The sequence below is a fragment of the Scyliorhinus torazame genome, chromosome 10, assembly GCF_047496885.1.
Source record: "Scyliorhinus torazame isolate Kashiwa2021f chromosome 10, sScyTor2.1, whole genome shotgun sequence".
NCBI classification, from domain to species: Eukaryota; Metazoa; Chordata; class Chondrichthyes; order Carcharhiniformes; family Scyliorhinidae; genus Scyliorhinus; species Scyliorhinus torazame.
Window position 1 is genome coordinate 135,644,293 of NC_092716.1, and position 20,252 is coordinate 135,664,544.

Genomic DNA, 20,252 nt, shown 5'->3' on the forward strand with positions numbered 1-20,252 from the left:
TATCATTTGGGTTGGTCACTGAGTTCTTAAATATGGACCAGTCCACTGACTTCAAGCAGTCACGTAGGAGCTCTTCTGTTGCCTTGGACCAAAACTGCACTACCTTCTTAACTGGATTCTTTCTACTTGTACGCCAGGAGAAGGAGCACCATCTTATTGTCCAATTTTCCAAAGTGTGATCGGGGGATGGATCGGTTGGCCCCTTGATTTTTGTGTAGCAGTGGTCAAGAGTGTTGGCACCCCTGGTGGGACGGGACAGGAGATGTGTTGGTGGAATTTTGGCGGGAATCCCAGACATAGACATGCATCGACTTATCATGGGGGGCTTCAACTGTGTACAGGGCCCACGGGTTGACAGGTCGAACCCCAAACCGGGGAAGACTTCCAACGTGGCGAAAGAACTCTGCATATGCATGGAGCAGATAGGGGCAGTGGACCCATGGCGGTTCACCCACCTACAGGGGGGTAGATTTGTGACTGTCAGTGGGAAGCTGAAGGGGATGCCGGTTGTCCTGGTGACCGCTTGTGCCCTGAATTAGGACGTCATGGACTTTGAGGCGGGTGCTGGGGAGGAACCCGGACCTGGACACTCAACGGCTGATTATGGGGGACAATTTCAATATGGTCCTAGATCCGAGTTTGGACCGGTCGAGTCCTAAGTTGTTGAGGGTGTCGGTGGTGGCGAAAGAGTTGGGGATGTTCATGGAGCGCATGGATGTTTGGGACCCATGGAGATCTGGGGCCGGATGGGTTCCTACTATAGTTTATAAGGGGTTTGGTGCAGAGCTGAGGCCACATATGGTGATGTACAATGAGGTAAGGGATAGGGCAGATCTCCCTCCCACAATGTCACAGGCGTCCATCTCCCTGATTTTTAAAGAAAGATAAGGACCTGTGGTAGATAAGGACCCGGGACAGTGTGTGTCGTACAGCCCGATATCGTTGCTGAACGTTGATGCAAAGGTGCTGGCATCACAAAGAGAGTTCTGTGTGCTGGGTGTGATGGGGGCGGGTACAGACAGAATTTATGAAGGGAAGGCAGTTGTCGACGTTGTGTGCAGGCTGCTAATGTAATTATGATGCCCTTGGAAGGATAGGAGGTAGAAATGATGGCGGTAATTGACGCGGAGAAGGCCTTTGATTGGGTGGAATGGGTTGGAGGTGATGGGGTGGTTCAGGTTTGGGTAGGAGTTTGTCGATTGGGTTCGGCTGTAGTACAGTGCGCCGGTAGTAAGCATGCAGATGAACTTGATGAGTTCAGGGTGCTTTGGGTTACATCGGGGGACGAGATAGGGTGCCCGCTCTCCCCAATAAACAACAACACCACCTCCATGATAATCCTCAATACCAGGACCCGCAAGGCTGCATACTTAGTCCCCTACTATACTCCTCCCTGTACACACACGACTGCGTGCAAAATTTGGTTCCAAGTCCATCTACATGTTTGCAAGGGTGGCACAGTGGTTAGCACTGCAGATTATGGCACTGAAGACCCGGGTTCGAATCCCGGCAGTGGGTCGCTGTCCATGTGGCGTTTGCACATTCTCCCAGTGTCTGCGTGAGTTTCACCCCCACAACCCAAAGATGTGCAGGTTAGATGGATTGGCCATGCTTAATTGACACTTAATTGGAAAACAAGAGAATTGGGTACACTAAATTTATTAAAAAACTGTTTTCTGACGATACAACCAGAGTGGGTCAGATCTCGAACAACGACGAGTCAGAATACAGGAGGGAGATAGAGACCCTCGTGGATTGATGCAATGACAACAATCTAACCCTCAATGCCAGCAAAACTAAAGAGCTTGCCATTGACTTCAGGAAGCAAAGTACTGTGCACACCGCTGTCTGCATCAACGGGACCGAGGTGGAGATGGTTAACAGCTTCAAATTCCTAGGGGTGCACATCACCAAAAATCTGTCCTGGCCCACCCATGTCAACGCTACCACCAAGAAAGCACAACAGCGCCTATACTTCCTCGGGAAACTACAACAGCGCCTATACTTCCTCGGGAAACTAAGGAAATTTGGCATGTCCACGCTAACTCTTACCGACTTTTACAGATGCACCATAGAAAGCATCCTATCGGGCTGCATCACAGCCTGGTATGGCAACTGCTCGGCCCAGGACCGCAAGAAACATCAGAGTCGTGAACACAGCCCAGTCCATCACACAAACCTGCCTGCCATCCACTGACTCTTTCTACACCTTCTGCTGCCTTGGGAAAGCAGGCAGCAAAATCAAAGACCCCCTCCCACCCAGCTTATTTACTCTTCCAACTTCTTCCATTGGGCAGGAGATACAAAAATCTGAGAACACGCGTGAAGAGTTTCAAAAACAACTCCTTCTCGCTGTTACCAGACTCCTAAACCAGTGTTCTTCAAACTCGGGGGCGCGACCCACGGGTGGGTCACGGGCGGGTGCCGGGAGGGTCTCAGAGCCGTCCTTCGCGGCGTTTCCGATCGCGCAGATCCCCGCGCACCAGCCGGCTTTTAATAACGCCGGCTGCAAGCGGCCTTTAAAATGGCCGCGAACATGTAAAAGAAATTCGCCCACAGTGTGCATGCGCGCACTATATTCACGCGCATGCGGAAAACTATGCGCATGCGCGCCGATGATCAGGCACGCATGCGCAGTGCGGCCGCTATTTTTTTAAACGGTCGCAGCTTTTTGTTTTACAAGTTTGGGTTTTTTTAATTCATTTTTTTCATTTATTTTATTCATTTTATTTTTTTTATCAAGTTCGGGGGGGGGTTTATTCATTTATTTTATTCATTTAATTTTTATTTTTTTCATTTATTTTATTTATGTTTTTCTTTTTTTTTATAAGTTCGGAGGGATTTTATTTCATAACACTTTATGGGAAAAAATGCAGAACTTTGGACAGATGGAGACTCCATACTTTCTGACACCGGAAGGCTTCACCTTCATCCAACAGGTTCCATTGGAGAAGTGTGTACGAGGGCCAAAGGGACCGAAAACGATTTCCTCCATTTTTATCAGCAGCAAGCAAGGTAAGAGAAAATGATGGGTCTCTCAGGTCGGCCGGCGTGGGTCGCGAAGGTCGGCCAGCGTGGGTCGCGAAGGTCGGCCGGCGTGGGTCGTGAAGATCGGCCGGGTTGGGTCCCGAAGGTTGGCCGGTTGGTAAAAATGGGTCCCGGGATAAAACGTTTGAAGAAGACTGACCTAAACAACCCTCTTGTGGACTATCCCGATTAGTACTCCACTCCTGTATGCTCCACCCGTGCCAATGTCTAGGTATTTACATTGTGTACCTTGTGTTGCCCTATCATGTATTTTCTTTTCATGTACTAACTGATCTGTTTGAGCTGCCGCAGAAGAATACTTTTCACTGTACCTTGGTACATGTGACCATAAACAAATCCAATCCATTTTGTTCACTAATGTCCTTTAGGGAAGGAGGTTTGTCATCCATACCTGGACTGGCCTACATGTGATTCCAGATCCACAGTAATGTGGTTGATGTTCAAATGCCCTCTTGAAATGGACGGCAGTTAGGGATCGGCAACAAATGCTGGCCCAGCCAGCGAAGCCCACATCCCGTAAATAAAACTTTTAAAATAATTTTTTTTTAAACCAATACATCTTTTCAGTATTCTCTCCTGAAATATTATTCAACAATCTGTCTACTTCCTTCAACAGCAATCTGCATTTATCCATGAGTTTTAATGTATAATAAACCCAAACCTACTTTACTGAGCAATTAAAATTACATGTCACATCGTGATTGGTATTGCTCTTCCAAGCAGACCATGGTTAATTGTAGCAAAGTCAATATTAGCACGATGGAATCATTATTCCTTGTGTAATCCATATTATGAAAACACATTATCAAATTAGTTTCATTTTTACAAAATGAGTTTTTATGAAACAAGTTTTTGAAGGCAATGGAGAGAGTACCTACATTTTCCTTGTTCACAATTGTATAGCTTGCAGCAACCAGTCAAGTCGAAACCTACAAATCTCTAAAAATAAAAACACATTTCAGTTCCAGTATAATCAACATATTTTCCGAGGTAATACTTTGCTTTTCATGACCTTATTTAAATATACAATGAAGTTGTGCCTTACCAGACATAATCCAGAACTTATTATCTTTATTGTCACAAGTAGGCTTACATTAACACTGCAATGAAGTTACTGTGAAAAGCCCCTAGTCGCCACATTTCGGCGCCTGTTCGGGTACACAGAGGGAGAATTCAGAATGTCCAAATTGCCTAACAGCACATCTTTTGGGACTTGTGGGAGGAAACCAGAGCACCCAGAGGAAACCCACACAGACACAGGGAGAACGTGCAGACTCCACGCAGACAGTGACCCAAGCCAGGAATCGAACCTGGGACCCTGGAACTGTGAAGCAACAGTGCTAACTGTTATTCCTTACCTTTTCCTCCAAGATAACCAGATATGTAGTGTTGGCAAAGAATATAAAAATAAGTTTGAATCAAAACAAATTTATTTTACACTACTAACTTTGATTAAGTTTGCACATTTTACTGAGTAACAGATACTAAACTAATAATACTAAATCTGTAGTACAGTAATCAATATTCTATCCAACTAATAAACTACACTGACTTGACCTTGTGCAAACTATACTATGACTTGAACTCGTGCGATTTCTCTACAATCAATTCTCACTCTGTTCTCCTCATGTTCTCATCATGTTCTCTTCAGCTTCTCCCAGAATTCCTAGAGATGCAGTCCTATATACAATGAATTCATAAAGTCATCTGGTGTTCGATTTACGCATGGTTTCAGATGTTAACCCTTTGCTACACTGGCACTATATATATCATTACACTAACCACTGTGCTTCCGTGCCAGCTGTTCCTGACCAACATATTGCTTATTTGCCAGGGAATAACAACAGGTGGGCGAGAGCCAAAGGCAATAGTCGTGAAACTTTGCATAGCTAGTGGATCTCGGGAGAACACCATGTTATTTTGTTCTAGAAACACGATTATGAACTTCAATGAATTTACGTGGGGATTAAATTTGGATTTCATGCAGAAATAATTGGCTCCATTTAAAGGGACAAGTTCTAAGTGCCGTAGCGAGAGAGGTTCCATGGGAGCTCCTTGACTGCCACTTGGCAAGCTCCTGACTCCTATCTAATGGCACTTAAGTCAATTTGGGGGCCCTTGTGAGTTACTCTCCAGGCTAGCCCCCACTTTTTAGAATTATTCTCATCACTGGGGAGCTGAACATGCTGGCCAGACCGGCACGTCAGAGAACGGGCCGCCATTTTGGAAGGGTGTCCCTATCTATAAGTGAGCTTGAGGGCCCCTCACCCACGGGCAATGTTACCCCCCCCCCCCCTCACACACACACACATATGGGCAGTACTACGCTCTTTTCTCTCCTCCCCCCCCCAGTGAGGATATCCCACTATGGAGTTGTTGAACCCCCCCCCCTGTTTTTCAGGCCGTTCCATACCCCCTTCGGCGCCCCCCCCACAACCAATAACGTTCTTATCAAATCTGTTTGTGTTTTACCAGAATTGCTTAATAATAGACTGCATCACAAACTTGATCCAGATATGGATACAACAGTTGAATACCATAGGGCAGGTCAAGAGTAGCTACGCTCAAACATCAAGACAGTATTCAATTGTCCATGGTACCAAGGGTCCTAGCAAGTGTGTCAAAGAGAAAAGCTTCTGAGAAAGGCAAAGGAAGATGAAAAGTGGTTGTCAAAGTCAAGTCATCACTGCTAGAGCTGCAGCATTCGAAACCTCCAATGCCTCAGGGCAACTGGGAATGGGCAATTAATTTAGCCTTCCTAGTGCTACCCACACCCCAAGAACAAATAGAACAAATTTACCCTGCTGAACTAAAGTTGGGCTGTTTTAGGTAGATCTGGCCTTGCTTTCTTGTTTGACTGCCCTGTCCTCAGTAAAGAGAGCCCCACTGTTATCCACAACTATATTTCTAACTTCTGCTAACTCAGCAGGCCAGTAGATAAAAGATGGCTTTTTGCATCCTTAATTTCACTAACAAAACTCCCATTTTGAATTCAAAATTCATTGTCTGGTTATGAAAGACTAGATATCTATTCCATATATTTCGAATTGCAGAATTTGGAAACTCAAGAAGGCCAATTTTGATGTGTACTGATGAGATCAGTATTTCTTGATCATAGAATCACTACAGTACAGAAGGAGGCCATTCGGCCCATTGACATAGGCCCATGCTCCCACCCTAGCCCTGTTACCTAGTAACCCTACCTAATCTTTTGGACACTTAAGGGGCAATTTAACATGCCCAATCCACCTAACCTGCACATCTTTGAACTGTGGAAGGAAACTGGAGCACCTGGAGGAAACCCACACTGACATGGGGAGAATGTGCAAGCTCAACATGACAGTGACCCAAGGCTGTAATTGAACTCGAGTCCCTTGCGCTGTGAGGCAGCAGTGCTCAACCACTGTGCACCATGCTGTGTAAAGTTATATCATTATATAGATATCTCAGCTTTCTCAGATTGAAATGATTTTGATCTTAAGAGCAAATTCTGAGATCACTTAACTAACTAACCAACCAACTAACTAACTCTAATTTGGACTCCGATGCATTCCCAACGCTCCAGGGTCCCAGGTTCGATTCCGGCTTGGGTCACTGTCTGTGCGGAGTCTGTATGTCCTCCCCGTGTGTGCGTGGGTTTCCTCCGGGTGCTCCGGTTTCCTCCCACAGTCCAAAGATGTGCAGGTTAGGTGGATTGGCCATGATAAATTGCCCTTAGGGTCCAAAATTGCCCTTAGTGTTGGGTGGGGTTACTGGGTTATGGGGATAGGGTGGAGGCGTTGACCTTGGGTAGTGCACTCTTTCCAAGAGCCGGTGCAAACTCGATGGGCTGAATGGCCTCCTTCTGCACTGTAAATTCTATGATAAACTCCCATTGGTGTTTGTATTTTCAGCTATCTGGAATTCTCCGGAATACTCTAGCATTCCCTCCGTACCTTTCTTCCTCATCATCCACTCTCTTTTGTTAAGACATTCCTTAAAACCCAACTCCTTTCCTAACCTATAATAGGCCCATCTAATATCCTTTGGTTTAGAACCCATATTTGTCTGGAAAGTTTCTCTGGAAGTTTTCTGCACATGGTACAGAAGTGATGTGGCTTAACATCAAGAAAACATGAATTGACTGCACTATACAGAGACTAATAACCAGAGTTGAAGCTTTATGAAGGAGACATTCTGTCAGGAGAGCAACTTTTTTTTCATTTTAGCAATCAGTCTGACTTCAATCAATGGAAGTATTATTTACTTTTTCATAATATGTTTAAAAGACCTCATAACAACATCAAAATACGATGTATCAAATGAAACTCGATATGTTATAAGCTATTGTGAGGGAATTAAAACTGCGTTACCAATGTTTTTTTTAAAAAAGGGGCAGGATTCTCCATCCTGCCAGCCCCATTTTCTGGCGAGGCGCGCCCCATTGGCAGCGGGATCCACCGTTCCCACAGCCGGCCAATGGGGATTCCCATTGTGGCTACCCCATGCCATCGGGAAACCAGAGGGCGTGGTGCGCTGCCAGCAAAGCGGAGGATCTTGCCAACAAAGAATCCCACTTAAGAACTCTTAAAATGAGAATATTCACATAAAATACTCACACAATTGTGGCCTGGTGGGGGCTCATCAGGACATGTGTGTACAATACTTTGGTTCAAGAGAATTAACTCATTGTTTTGATAAAGACAAGTTATCACTGCTCTCACACAGTTGCCTTCCTTCAGTTCAAGAGTTTCACCAATCTGCAGAAATAAGGAAAGATTACATTTTTTATGATCTGTATAGGATATTCAGTTAAATTAATATTATCTACATTAAATTGTATTTACCTGAAGAATGATAACACCATTCACTGTACAATTCAATCCTGTAATAACAAACACTGTCAAGGTTTAACATTTTACAATACAAAGTATTTTGCTGAAGATATCAGTTGGTTAAGTTATCAAAGTTTGTGGAGATCAACGGAGAGCACAGAAACATGGAAAATACCACAGGCATGTTTTGTTCTGATGCTTTGCGAACATTGATTACTTAATCATAAGTTGCACGTTGAATATAAGTACTGTATTTGCAGTCTACCTCTGGAAGAACTTCACTCAATGTGCATAATATAAGTCAACCTGCAAATGGATACCTTGGGTGTAAAGCTATTTTTTCCATGTAACCAATTTTCTGGTTATTTTGTATCTGAATGCCCCTGATGAATCTGTAGGGACAAAATGAATGGCAACCTTCAATACCCTAGAAATTATTTATGGCTCACCAGCTATCTGAAAAGTTATTTTGTGATGTTAACTGCATCATGGATAAAATGCAATTGAAATTCTACAGAACGTTTGTGGCCATGTTGGCCAAGTTGGCCAAGTTGCAGCTGACAACTTTAGTGGTTCCCAATTGAATTTAGTGGATTAAATTTCCAGCTGTAGGAAATGTGTGGATTAAATTTCCAGCTGTAGGACATGTGCATGTTTGTATTCATGGTAACATACAAAAGGAATTGACTGACTGCCTTCTGCATATTTCTGATCACCTTTTGACAGAGGACACTCCTCTCTATGCTTCTCCTACCCTCATCCTCCTTTTCTTCTGAGGAGGGAGGTAATAAATAGATTGCCCTTTATGAAGTCAGTGGAAATATTGTCCCACTTCTTGGACACTGAAATACACACCCCATGACTGGCCAGTACCTGCGTCTGTACCGAGCTGGATGAAACTGTGGGGAAGAAAAAATGTTATGGCCACCTATACACATGTTGTGACAATTCCAAACTGTAAAGGATATAGTGTAAAGTAAGATCCTCTGGAAGTCTTAAAAGAGGGAGGGAAAGGTTCCTCTCGTGATAATTTAGCTTTCTTCTTCGGTCAAGAATGAAATGAATAACGATGCAAAATTTGAAGTTTGTTCACTCAGCTCAACAATATTTTGTACCTTGACAAATCCAAGAGAGAGGGGGTATTGTGACAGTGGATAAATGTTCCTGCCCTTTAGCCAGAAGCTCCAATTTCAAATCCATCGCCAAGATTTGATGGGCAAGGAAGGTGCTTTGATAACCCGGCCAAACAAGTTGGGTATGTACAACACACTGGGTGAGTGCACGGTCAGTTCCAGCCTCGTAGACCCTGGAGCCCCAACGTATCAGAATTAACCGATAATTTGTGTTTTCCTGAGATCTTTAACCCCTGATTGCTCCAATGAGTTACAGACACCAGATTTCTAAGTAAAATATTAACAAACTGTTTAGTAATAAGAAGAAAAAATGAATATGGAAAGAAATAACATGACAATGGTCTACCAGTCTACCTAATCCCAAAACCCCGTCCCACGCTCCACACAGACACACACAAGGCAGACACATTAAGGGTTGGAGAGGATTTTTAAAAATGGTGATTGAAAGAAAAGGTTTGAGATGACTCTTTGCTGTTGCGGTTGCGGCCTCTGGGGAATAGATTATTTCAAGAAAGTTGTAGATCGGTGCACTTCTGTCCTTCGACCACTGGATGTCCTTTGACCACTGGATGGAGTTTTACGCAAGAGTTCCAGGTCGGTGCAACTATCCTCATCCACCACCAGATGGAGCATTACGCATGATTCAGGCCGGTGCAATTCTGGATTTTGGCCATCAGATGGAGCTCCTATCTCCCTGAGATATTACTGGGCTTCAAATCGGAGAGTTTGCAGACTTTCGGTTTGCCTGATTTCTGTACAGACTCCAGCTGTATTATAAAGAATGCTCTCAGTTTAAGCTTCAATTTGAGCTCTTCCCAGCCCCTGAGACACAGAGTTAGAATGTTACAGACCTGTGGAAAAATGTCTTGCACTTTCTCATGACAGAGATCTCTTAAACAGTCCTGTCTGCTGCCTAGGGGCGCGAGCGAAACGAGGCCAGTGAATAGCGGGAGAGACCGAAAACGAGAACCATGCCAGGTGCCAAACAGTTCACGATGCAACCGGGCCCGTTCCCATCGGCGAAATTGGGATCTCGCTGGAGCGTGGCGACAAACCAATTATCACCATTTAAGCCCTATCTCCATACAATTAACAGGAGCCACCCCTTATCCAATGGCCTCCCACCATTCATTGGCCTCCCCGGCAAGTGCTCACGCTGGCACCAATCCGTACTCCTTTTGAAAAATGTGAACCTGGCGGAAGGGCTTTTATGGGGAGCTGACAAGGTGAGTAGTCATCTTTGCTCACTGTCAAAGAGCCCGGGAGCACTGGGCTTGCCGCGTCAGTGCTCAGTGGGAGGTGGGGGACCCGCAGCTGGGGCATCCTCCGCAGGGGTAGATTTCCATGAGAGGGTGGGGGGGAAAGCAGGGCGCCAACCCTTGTGGCACCACCATGTCCATCCCTGGATCGTGTGTACCTGTTCCGGGGGCAAACCTTGTCCCTGCCCATCTGCCCCAATGGCCACCCATAACCCCACCGACTGCCGTTGTCTCTGGTTGTGCGCCTGAGGCTATTGCTCATAGGGAATTGCCAATTGTGGTTAAGTGAGCACTTCACACAACCCAAGTGGATTCCCGTGGGTGGGCAGGCCATGTAGCATCCGGGAGTCATTGTCTAGAATCCCAATCAAACCGCGATTGCTGGACACTGCCTGAACGCTGCAGGAGGCAACACTGTGATAGTCACCACTGTTGTATTATATTGTATATATGGGTATTACGGTAAGGCCCCTGTGCTACAGGTACAGGTGTAGATCCCTGCCTGCTGGCTCCGCCCAGGAGGTGGAGTATAAATGTGTGTGCTCTCCGAACAGCAACCATTTCGTTAACTGCAGTAGGAGGCCACACATCTCTGTGTAATAAAGCCTCGATTACATTCTACTCTTGTCACGTCATAATTGATTTATTACACAGAGATTTTCAGAGATGGACCTCCGTATAAAGCCGGATCACCTGCAGCTGCATCGTCAAGCAGACAATGCCAAAAAGGACTTCCAACATTGGCTAGCTTGCTTTGAAGCATACATCGGGTCTACGCCAGATCCAATCTCAGAAGCTCCAGATTCTGAACACGCGGCTGAGCTCCAACGTTTTTCCCCTCGTCTAGGACGCGCCTACCTACGCAGAGGCCGTGGGGCTACTGAAGGAGAATTACGCTCAGTAGACCAACAAGATCTACGCCAGGCACCTCCTATCCACGCGGCACCAACTTCCCAGTGAGTCTGTTAAAGATTTCTGGCGTGCCCGGCTCGCCCTGGTAAAAGACTGTGACTGCCAGGCCGTTTCGGCCACTGAACATTCGAACTTGCTAATGAGAGACTCGTTCGTTACGTGCATAGGGTCTGACTACATCCGCCAGCGCCTCTTAGAAGGGGCCACTCTTGACCTTGCGGCAACCAAGAAACTAGTGCTCTCGCTCACGGTTGTCTCACACAACGTACAGGCTTATGTCCCCGACCGCATGGCCCACTCCTCCTGTGCATCGTGGACCCCATCAGCGACCGCCCTCAGCCAACCCCACGCCGGCGCTGCGTGGCAGCCAACCAACCCCGGGGACCCAAGTGCTACTTCTGCGGACAGGCAAAACACCCCCGGCAGCGCTGCCCGGCGGGGAGCGAGCTCTGCAAGGCCCGGACATTTCGTGGCAGTGTGCCAGGCCCGCTCAATGGCTGCTATTGTCCCGACATCTCCCACGTGCGGCCAGTGGGTGCTGCCATCTTCCTCTCCTCAGACCACATGCGACCCGTGGGCGCCGCCATCTTGCTCCACTCACAACACGTGCGGCTCGTGGGCACCGCCATCTTGCCTGTCCCAGATCACGTGCGGCCCAAGGGCACCGCCATCTTACCCGCCTCGGGACTCCTGCACATCGGGCACCTCATCGGGCCGCTCATCGCCTGCAACCGCCGGCGACCAGCCGCGTCTCGCCTTGGTCACGATCGACCAGTCTTGACTGCACGACAAAGGTGAAGGTCGATGGGCACGAGATATCCTGCCTTCTGGACTCCGGGAGCACTGAGAGCTTCATCCACCCCGATACGGTAAGGCGCTGCTCCCTCGCGGTACACCCCACTAACCAAAGAATCTCCCTGGCCTCCGGATCCCACTCCGTGGCGATCCAGGGGTACTGTATCGCCACCCTCACCGTCCAGGGCCTAGAGTTCAGCAGCTTCTGGCGCTACGTGCTCCCCAACCTCTGCGCTGCCTTGCTACTCGACCTGGACTTCCATTGCAACCTCCAGCGCCTAACCCTGAAATTTGGAGGGCCCCTACTGTCATAATATACACCAGTTTATCATGGTGCAGACACACACTGATGGACACACAGTGGGACCAATCAACATACACAACACCGCAGCCAATCACCAGTGAGAGCACACGCACTATAAAGACAGGGGGCATCAGAGTTCCCGCTCATTCGAGTTGCAGCTAGCTAGGAGCACAGAGCTCACAACACAGACATTCACCATGTGCTGAGTGCATCAACTGGTTAGGACAAGGCAAAGGTCTTCAGTTAAAGCTGGTATTGCATTTACCCACAGTTCAAGTATGTTGAAATAGTTAACCTTTGAAAAAATAGTGTTGCACTACTTCAAGTGTTAGAACATAGAACGTAGAACATTACAGCGCAGTACAGGCCCTTCGGCCCTCGATGTTGCGCCCACCTGTGAAACCACTGTAAAGCCCATCTACACTTCCCTTATTGTCCATATGTCCATCCAATGACCATTTGAATGTCCTTAGTGTTGGCGAGTCCACTACTGTTGCAGGCAGGGCATTCCACGCCCTTACTACTCTCTGAGTAAAGAACCTACCTCTGACATATCTATCTCCCCTCAAAAAGGTATGTCCCCTCGTGCTAGACATCACCATCCGAGGAAAAAGGCCCTCACTGTCCACCCTATCCAATCCTCTGATCACCTTGTATGCCTCAATTAAGTCACCTCTTAACCTTCTTCTCTCTAACGAAAACAGCCTCAAGTCCCTCAGCCTTTTCTCATAAGATCTTCCCTCCATACCAGGCAACATTCTGGTAAATCTCCTCTGCACCCTTTCCAATGCTTCCACATCCTTCCTATAATGAGGCAACCAGAATTGCACGCAATACTCCAAATGCGGCCGCACCAGAGTGTTGTATAGCTGCAACATGACCTCATGGCTCCTAAACTCAATCCCTCTACCAATAAAAGCTAACACACCGTACGCCTTCTTAACAACCCTCTCAACCTGGGTGGCAACTGTCAGGGATCTATGTACATGGACACCGAGATCTCTCTGCTCATCCACACTGCCAAAAATCTTACCATTAGCCCAGGACTCAGTCTTACTGTTATTCCTTCCAAAATGAATCACCTCACACTTTTCTGCATTAAACTCCATTTGCCACCTCTCAGCCCAGCGCTGCAGCTTATCTATGTCCCTCTGTAACTTGTAACATCCTTCCGCACTGTCCACAACTCCACCGACTTTAGTGTCATCTGCAAATTTACTCACCCATCCTTCTACGCCCTCCTCCAGGTCATTTATAAAAATGACAAACAGCAGTGGCCCCAAAACAGATCCTTGTGGTACACCACTAGTAACTGGACTCCAGTCTGAACATTTCCCATCAACCACCACCCTTTGTCTTCTTCCAGCTAGCCAATGTCTGATCCGAACTGCTAAATCACCCTGAATCCCATGCCTCCGTATTTTCTGCAGTAGCCTACCATGGGGACCCTTATCAAACGCTTTACTGAAATCCATATACACCACATCAACTGCTTTAACCTCATCCACCTGTTTGGTCACCTTCTCAAAGAACCCTATAAAGTTTGTGAGGCACGACCTACCCTTCACAAAACCGTGTTGACTATCTCTAATCAAATTATTCCTTTCCAGATGATTATACATCCTATCTCTTATAAACCTTTCCAAGACTTTTCCCACAACAGAAGTAAGGCTCACTGGTCTATAGTTCCCGGGGTTATCTCTACTCCCCTTCTTGAACAAGGGGACAACATTTGCTATCCTCCAGTCTTCTGACACTATTCCTGTAGACAAAGATGACTTAAAGATCAAGGCCAAAGGCTCTGCAATCTCCTCCTTAGCTTCCCAGAGAATCCTAGGATAAATCCCATCCGGCCCAGGTGACTTATCTATTTTCACACTTTCCAGAATTGCTAACACCTCCTCCTTATGAACCTCAAGCCCTTCTAGTCTAGTAGCCTGAATCTCAAAATTCTCCTCTACAACATTGTCTTTTTCCTGTGTGAATACTGACAAAAAATATTCATTTAGCACCTCTCCTATCTCCTCGGACTCCAAGCACAACTTCCCACTACTGTTCTTGACTGGCCCTACTCTTACCCTAGTCATTCTTTATTCCTGACATATCTATAGAAAGCTTTAGGGTTATCCTTGATCCTACCTGCCAAAGACTTCTCATGTCCCCTCCTGGCTCTTCTTAGCTCCCTCTTTAGGTCCTTCCTAGCTAACTTGTAACTCTCGAGCGCCCCAACTGAACCTTCATGTCTCATCTTTACATAAGTCTCCTACTTCCTCTTGACAAGTGTTTCGACTGCTTTAGTAAACCACGGTTTCCTCACTCGACCACTTCCTCCCTGCCTGACAGGTACATACTTATCAAGGACACGCAGTAGCTGTTCCTTGAACAAGCTCCACATTTCTATTGTGCCCATCCCCTGCAGTTTTCCTCTCCATCCGATGTATCCTAAGTCTTGCCTCATCGCATCACAATTGCCTTTCCCTCAGATATAACTCTTGCCCTGCGGTATATACCTATCCCTTTCCATCACTAAAGTAAACGTAATCGAATTGTGGTCACTATCACCAAAGTTCTCACCTACCTCCAAATCTAACACCTGGCCTGGTTCATTACCCAGTTCCAAATCCAATATGGCCTCGCCTCTCGTTGGCCTATCTACATACTGTGTCAGGAAAACCTCCTGCACACATTGGACAAAAACGGACCCATCTAATGTACTCGAACTACAGCGTTTCCAGTCAATACTTGGAAAGTTAAAGTCCCCCATAACAACTACCCTATTGTTTTCGCTCCTATCCAGAATCATCTTTGCAATCCTCTCCTCTACATCTCTGGAACTTTTCGGAGGCCTATAAAAAACCCCTAACAGGGTGACCTCTCCTTTACTGTTTCTAACCTCAGCCCATACTACCTCAGTAGCGAGTCCTCATCAAACGTCCTTTCTGCCACCGTAATACTGTCCTTGACTAACAATGCCACCCCTCCCCCTCTTTTACCACCTTCCCTGAGCTGACTGAAATATCTAAATCCTGGCACCTGCAACAACCATTCCTGTCCCTGCTCGATCCATGTCTCCGAAATGGCCACAACATTGAAGTCCCAGGTACCAACCCATGCCGCAAGTTCACCCACCTTATTCCGGATGCTCCTGGCATTGAAGAAGACACACTTTAAACCACCTTCCTGCCTGCCGGTATACTCCTGCAACTTTGAAAGCCTACTCATGACCTCACTACTCTCAACCTCCTGTATACTGGAGCTACAATTCAGGTTCCCAAGCCCCTGCTGAACTAGTTTAAACCCTCCCGAAGAACATTAGCAAATTTCCCCCCCAGAATATTGGTACCCCTCTGCTCCAGGTGCAGACCATCCCGTTTGTAGAGGTCCCACCGACCCCAGAATGAGCCCCAATTATCCAGAAATCTGAAACCCTCCCTCCTGCACCATCCCTGCAGCCACGTGTTCAACTCCTCTGTCTCCCTATTCCTCGTCACGCTATCACGTGGCACGGGTAACAACCCAGAGATAATAACTCTGTTTGTCCTAGATCTAAGTTTCCACCCTAGCTCCCTGAATTCCTGCCTTACATCCCCATCCCTTTTCCTACCTATGTCGTTCGTACCTATGTGGACCACGACTTGGGGCTGCGCCCCCTCCCTCTTAAGGATCCGGAAAACACGATCCAAGACATCACGCACCCTGGCACCTGGGAGGCAACACACCAACCGTGAGTCTCTCTCCTTCCCACAGAATCTCCTATCTATCCCCCTAACTATGGAGTCTCCAATGACTACTGCTCTACTCCTCTCCCCCCTTCCCTTCTGAGCAACAGGGACAGAATCTGTGCCAGAGACCTGTACCCCATGGCTTAACCCAGGTAAGTCGTCCCCCCCCAACAGTATCCAAAGCGGTATACTTGTTACTAAGGGGAATGGCTACAGGGGATCCCTGTACTGACTGCTTCCTCCCAGCCCCTCTCACCATCACCCATCTATTTATATTCTTCGGAGTAACTACATCCCTGAAGCTTCTATCTATGACCAACTCTGCCTCCCGAATGATCCGAAGTTCATCCAACTCCAGCTCCAGTTCCCTAACGCGGTTTCTGAGGAGCTGGAGATGGGTGCACTTCCCACAGATGAAATCAGCTGGGACACTGACGGCGTCCCTCACCTCAAACATTATGCAGGAGGAACATTGCACTACCTTCCCTGTCATCCTCTCTAGATAAAAAAAAGAAAGAGCTTACCTGTTATTCACTCCCCTTCTCAGCAAGCACTCACTCAGCAACCTCTGCGCCCCGCACGATAACACCTGAGGGAAAATAAATAAAAACTACTTACCAGTCACCAACCAATCCCTTACCTGCAGGCTGGGACGTCACGGTTCAACTTTCCACTTCTACCTGCCCTCGAGCCTTCCTCTTGACCCTTACAGCGGTTGTTTTTTTTTGGTTAGAGGAGGGGGTAGGGAGGTGACCTGTATGTGATCCAGAACACCCAACACATCATGATACCCAGAACACACCCAACACATCACCTACCACCCCTTACTATTTGCGGCCTCGCAACCCTTCAGGTCGACCCGTCTTCCCTGTTTGCAAACCTCACCCCGGATTGCAAACCCATCGCCACCAGGAGCAGACGGTACAGCGCCCAGGACAGGACCTTCAGTAGGTCTGAGGTCCAGCGGCTGCTGCGGGAAGGTATCATCGAGGCCAGCAACAGCCCCTGAAGAGCCCAAGTGGTAGTGGTGAAAACCAGAGAGAAAAACAGGATGGTCGTTGACTACAGTCAGACCATCAATCGGCACACGCAGCTCGACGTGTACCCCCTCCCATGCATATCTGATATGGTCAATCAGATTGCACAGTAGATCGACAGTGGACCTGAAATCTGCCTACCACCAGCTCCCCGCGTTTGAAGCAGACGGCCGCCTTTACCATTTCCTTAGGGTTCCCTTCGGCGTCACCAACGGGAGACGGACCGAATAGTTGACTGGTACGGGCTGTGGGCCACTTTCCCGTACCTGGACAACGTCACCATCTGCGGCAATGACCAGCAGGACCATGACGCTAATTCCAAATTTCTCCACACCGGCTCACTCCTCAACTTAACTTACAACAAGAAGTGTGTGTTCAGCACGGACCGATTAGCCATCCTCGGATATGTGGTTCAGAACGGAGTTCTAGGGCGCGGCCCCGATTGCATGCGCCCCCTCATGGAACTCCCCATCCCCCTCAAACGATGCCTGGGGTTCTTTTCATATTACGCCCCGTGGGTCCCAAACTATGTGGACAAGGCCCGCCCACTCATTCAATCCACCTCTTTCCCACTGACGGTCGAGGCTCACCAGGCCTTCAAACATATCAAGGCGATGCACGCGGTTGACGAGATGCTCCCGTTCCAATTCGAGAGCGATGCAGCAGACGTCGCTCTGGCCGTCACCCTCAACCAGGCAGGGAGGCCCGTGGCATTCTTTACCCGCACCCTCCATGCCTCCGAAATTCGGCACTCCTCCGTCGAAAAGGAGGCCCAAATGATCGTTGAAGCTGTGCGACATTGGAGGCATTACCTGGCCGGCAGGAGATTCACTCTCCTCACTGACCAACGGTCGGTTGCCTTCATGTTTGACAACACACAGCAGGGCAAGATCAAAAACGATAAAATCTTGAGGTGGAGGAACGTGCTCTCCAACTACAATTACGAGATTTTGTATCGCCCCGGTAAGCTCAACGAGCCCCCCGATGCCCTGTCCTGAGGTACATGTGCCAGCGCACAAGTGGACCGACTCCGGACACTGTACGACAACCTCTGTCACCCGGGAGTCACCCGCTTTTATCGCTTCATAAAGGCCCGCATCTGCCCAACTGCATTAAGGAAGTCAGGGCCATCACCAGAGACGGCCAGGTCTGCGCGGAGTGTAAACCGCACTTCTACCGGCCAGACCGTGCGCCTGGTGAAGGCCTCCCGCCCCTTTGAACGCCTCAGCGTGGACTTCAAAGGGCCCCTCCCCTCCACCGACCGCAACACGTACTTTCTTAATGTGCTCGACAAGTATTCCCGATTCCCCTTCGCCATCCCATGCCCCGATGTGACGTCTGCCACCATCATCAAAGCCCTCAACACCATCTTCGCTCTGTTCGGTTTCCCCGCCTACATCCACAGCGACCGGGTATCCTCATTTATGAGCGAGGAGCTGCGCCAGTACCTGCTCAACAGGGGCATTGCCTCGAGCAGGACGACCAGCTACACCCCCAGGGGAAAAGGGCAGCTGGAGCGGGAGAATGGGACGGTCTGGAGGGCCGTGCAGCTGGCCCTACGGTCCAGAAATCTCCCGGCCTCTCGCTGGCAAGAGGTCCTCCCCGACGCACTTCACTCCATTCGGTCGCTCCTGTGCATCGCGACCAACGAAACCCCCCATGAACGTCTCTTTGCCTTCCCCAGGAAGTCCATCTCCGGGGTTTCGCTCCCAACGTGGCTGGCAGCTTCAGGACCTGTTCTCCTCCGCAAGCACGTGCGGCTCCACAAGGCGGAGCCATTGGTTGAGAGAGTGCAGCTCCTCCATGCGAACCCGCAGTACGCCTACGTAGCGTACCCCGACGGCCGCCAAGACACAGTCTCCCTCAGGAATCTGGCAGCCGCTGGGTCCCCAGACACCCCTCCCTCCCTGCCCTGGCGCCACCCTCCCCTCCCCTGGTGCACCCCACCGCAGCCCCCGCTCCAGGATAACCCGTCCTCCCCTTGCTCCCACCAGGGGATGAAGAGGATTTCGACATGCTCCAGGAGTCACCGAAGACCAAGCCGACGAATAAGTCGCCACCAGCACTGCGGCGCTCGCAACGACAGATCAAGGCGCCCGATTGTCTAAATTTGTAATCTTCTCTGTAATTTTCAAAACAATCTGGACTCATAGAAGAGCGGTTTACACCCTCGCTGGACTCATTTTTAACAGGGGGTGAATGTGGTAGTCACCACTGTTGTATTATATTGTATATATGGGTATTACGGTAAGGCCCCTGTACTACAGGTACGGGGGTAGATCCCTGCCTGCTGGCTCCGCCCAGGAGGCGGAGTATAAATGTGTGTGCTCTCCGAACTCAAGCCATTTCGTAAGCTGCTATAGGAGGCCACACATCTGTGTAATAAAGCCTCAATTACATTCTGCTCTCATCTCGTCGTAATTGGTAGTGCATCAAATATCACACAGGCAGCAGCCAACATCAGAACACCCAGGTGATGGGAGACAGCTCTGGGGACATGTCCACGGCCAGAGGGTGGTGAGCCAAAGGGAGGGGACCAGCGTCCGGTCCAGGTGACATCATGAGCGGGTGTCCGGGGTACAGGGTCTGGGGTCTGGTGAGGGGGGCCCGCTGCAGCCGGGTGTACGTGGGCAGGATGTTCCGGGTGGGTAGTAACACCCTCTCCCAATGCCTTACAGACATTGAAGGCGAGAGCAGGGATTTTGGACCCAGAGCTTGCCCTAGTTTGCCCTCGTGGTACTACTGCTAGGCCAGGGGCCAGACGCCGGAGAGGCTTGAGGAGGCGGACCATGTGCTGGACCCCGCCACACACACTGAGAACCCAGCCGCCCATCAGGCCAGGGAAGGAGTCCCATGACAGCCGAGGGTGTACAGGTGTCGCTGGTCATTTAAACAGTCGATGGACAGCGCATTCTGCAGGAGGCTCTGACTCAAGAAGGAGATGGTGCAGCACCTGTGTCATATCCTCGCAGACTTGGCACCTCGTGGAGGAGAAGGCCTCCCGCTTCCAGTGGCCGTCAAGGTCACTGCAGCTCTGAACTTTTACGCCTCAGGATCTTTGCAGGGCTCAAGTAGGGACCTGTTTGGTATCTCACAGGCTATAGCCCACAGGTACACCTGACAGGTTACAGATGCCCTGTTTGCCCAAACAGAAAACTATATAATCTTTGACATGGCCCAAGCCCAGCAAGATGCCCGGGCAGCAGGTTTCTCCACCATCAGCAAGAT

The 20,252-nt window shown here is 48.7% G+C and overlaps 1 protein-coding gene across 1 annotated transcript in view; it reads right to left on the reverse strand.

Annotated features, from left to right (window-relative positions):
* The window catches only part of LOC140430253 (mucin-2-like), a 106,677-nt gene that overhangs the window by 39,720 nt on the left and 46,705 nt on the right, over positions 1-20,252 (reverse strand). Inside the window, exons 10-12 of the mRNA XM_072517680.1 lie at positions 7,875-7,912; positions 7,647-7,787; positions 3,927-3,987 (exon numbers count right to left, since the gene is read on the reverse strand). Of these exons, the coding sequence (XP_072373781.1) occupies positions 3,927-3,987; positions 7,647-7,787; positions 7,875-7,912 (240 nt within the window). The remainder of the gene's footprint in view (positions 1-3,926; positions 3,988-7,646; positions 7,788-7,874; positions 7,913-20,252) is intronic.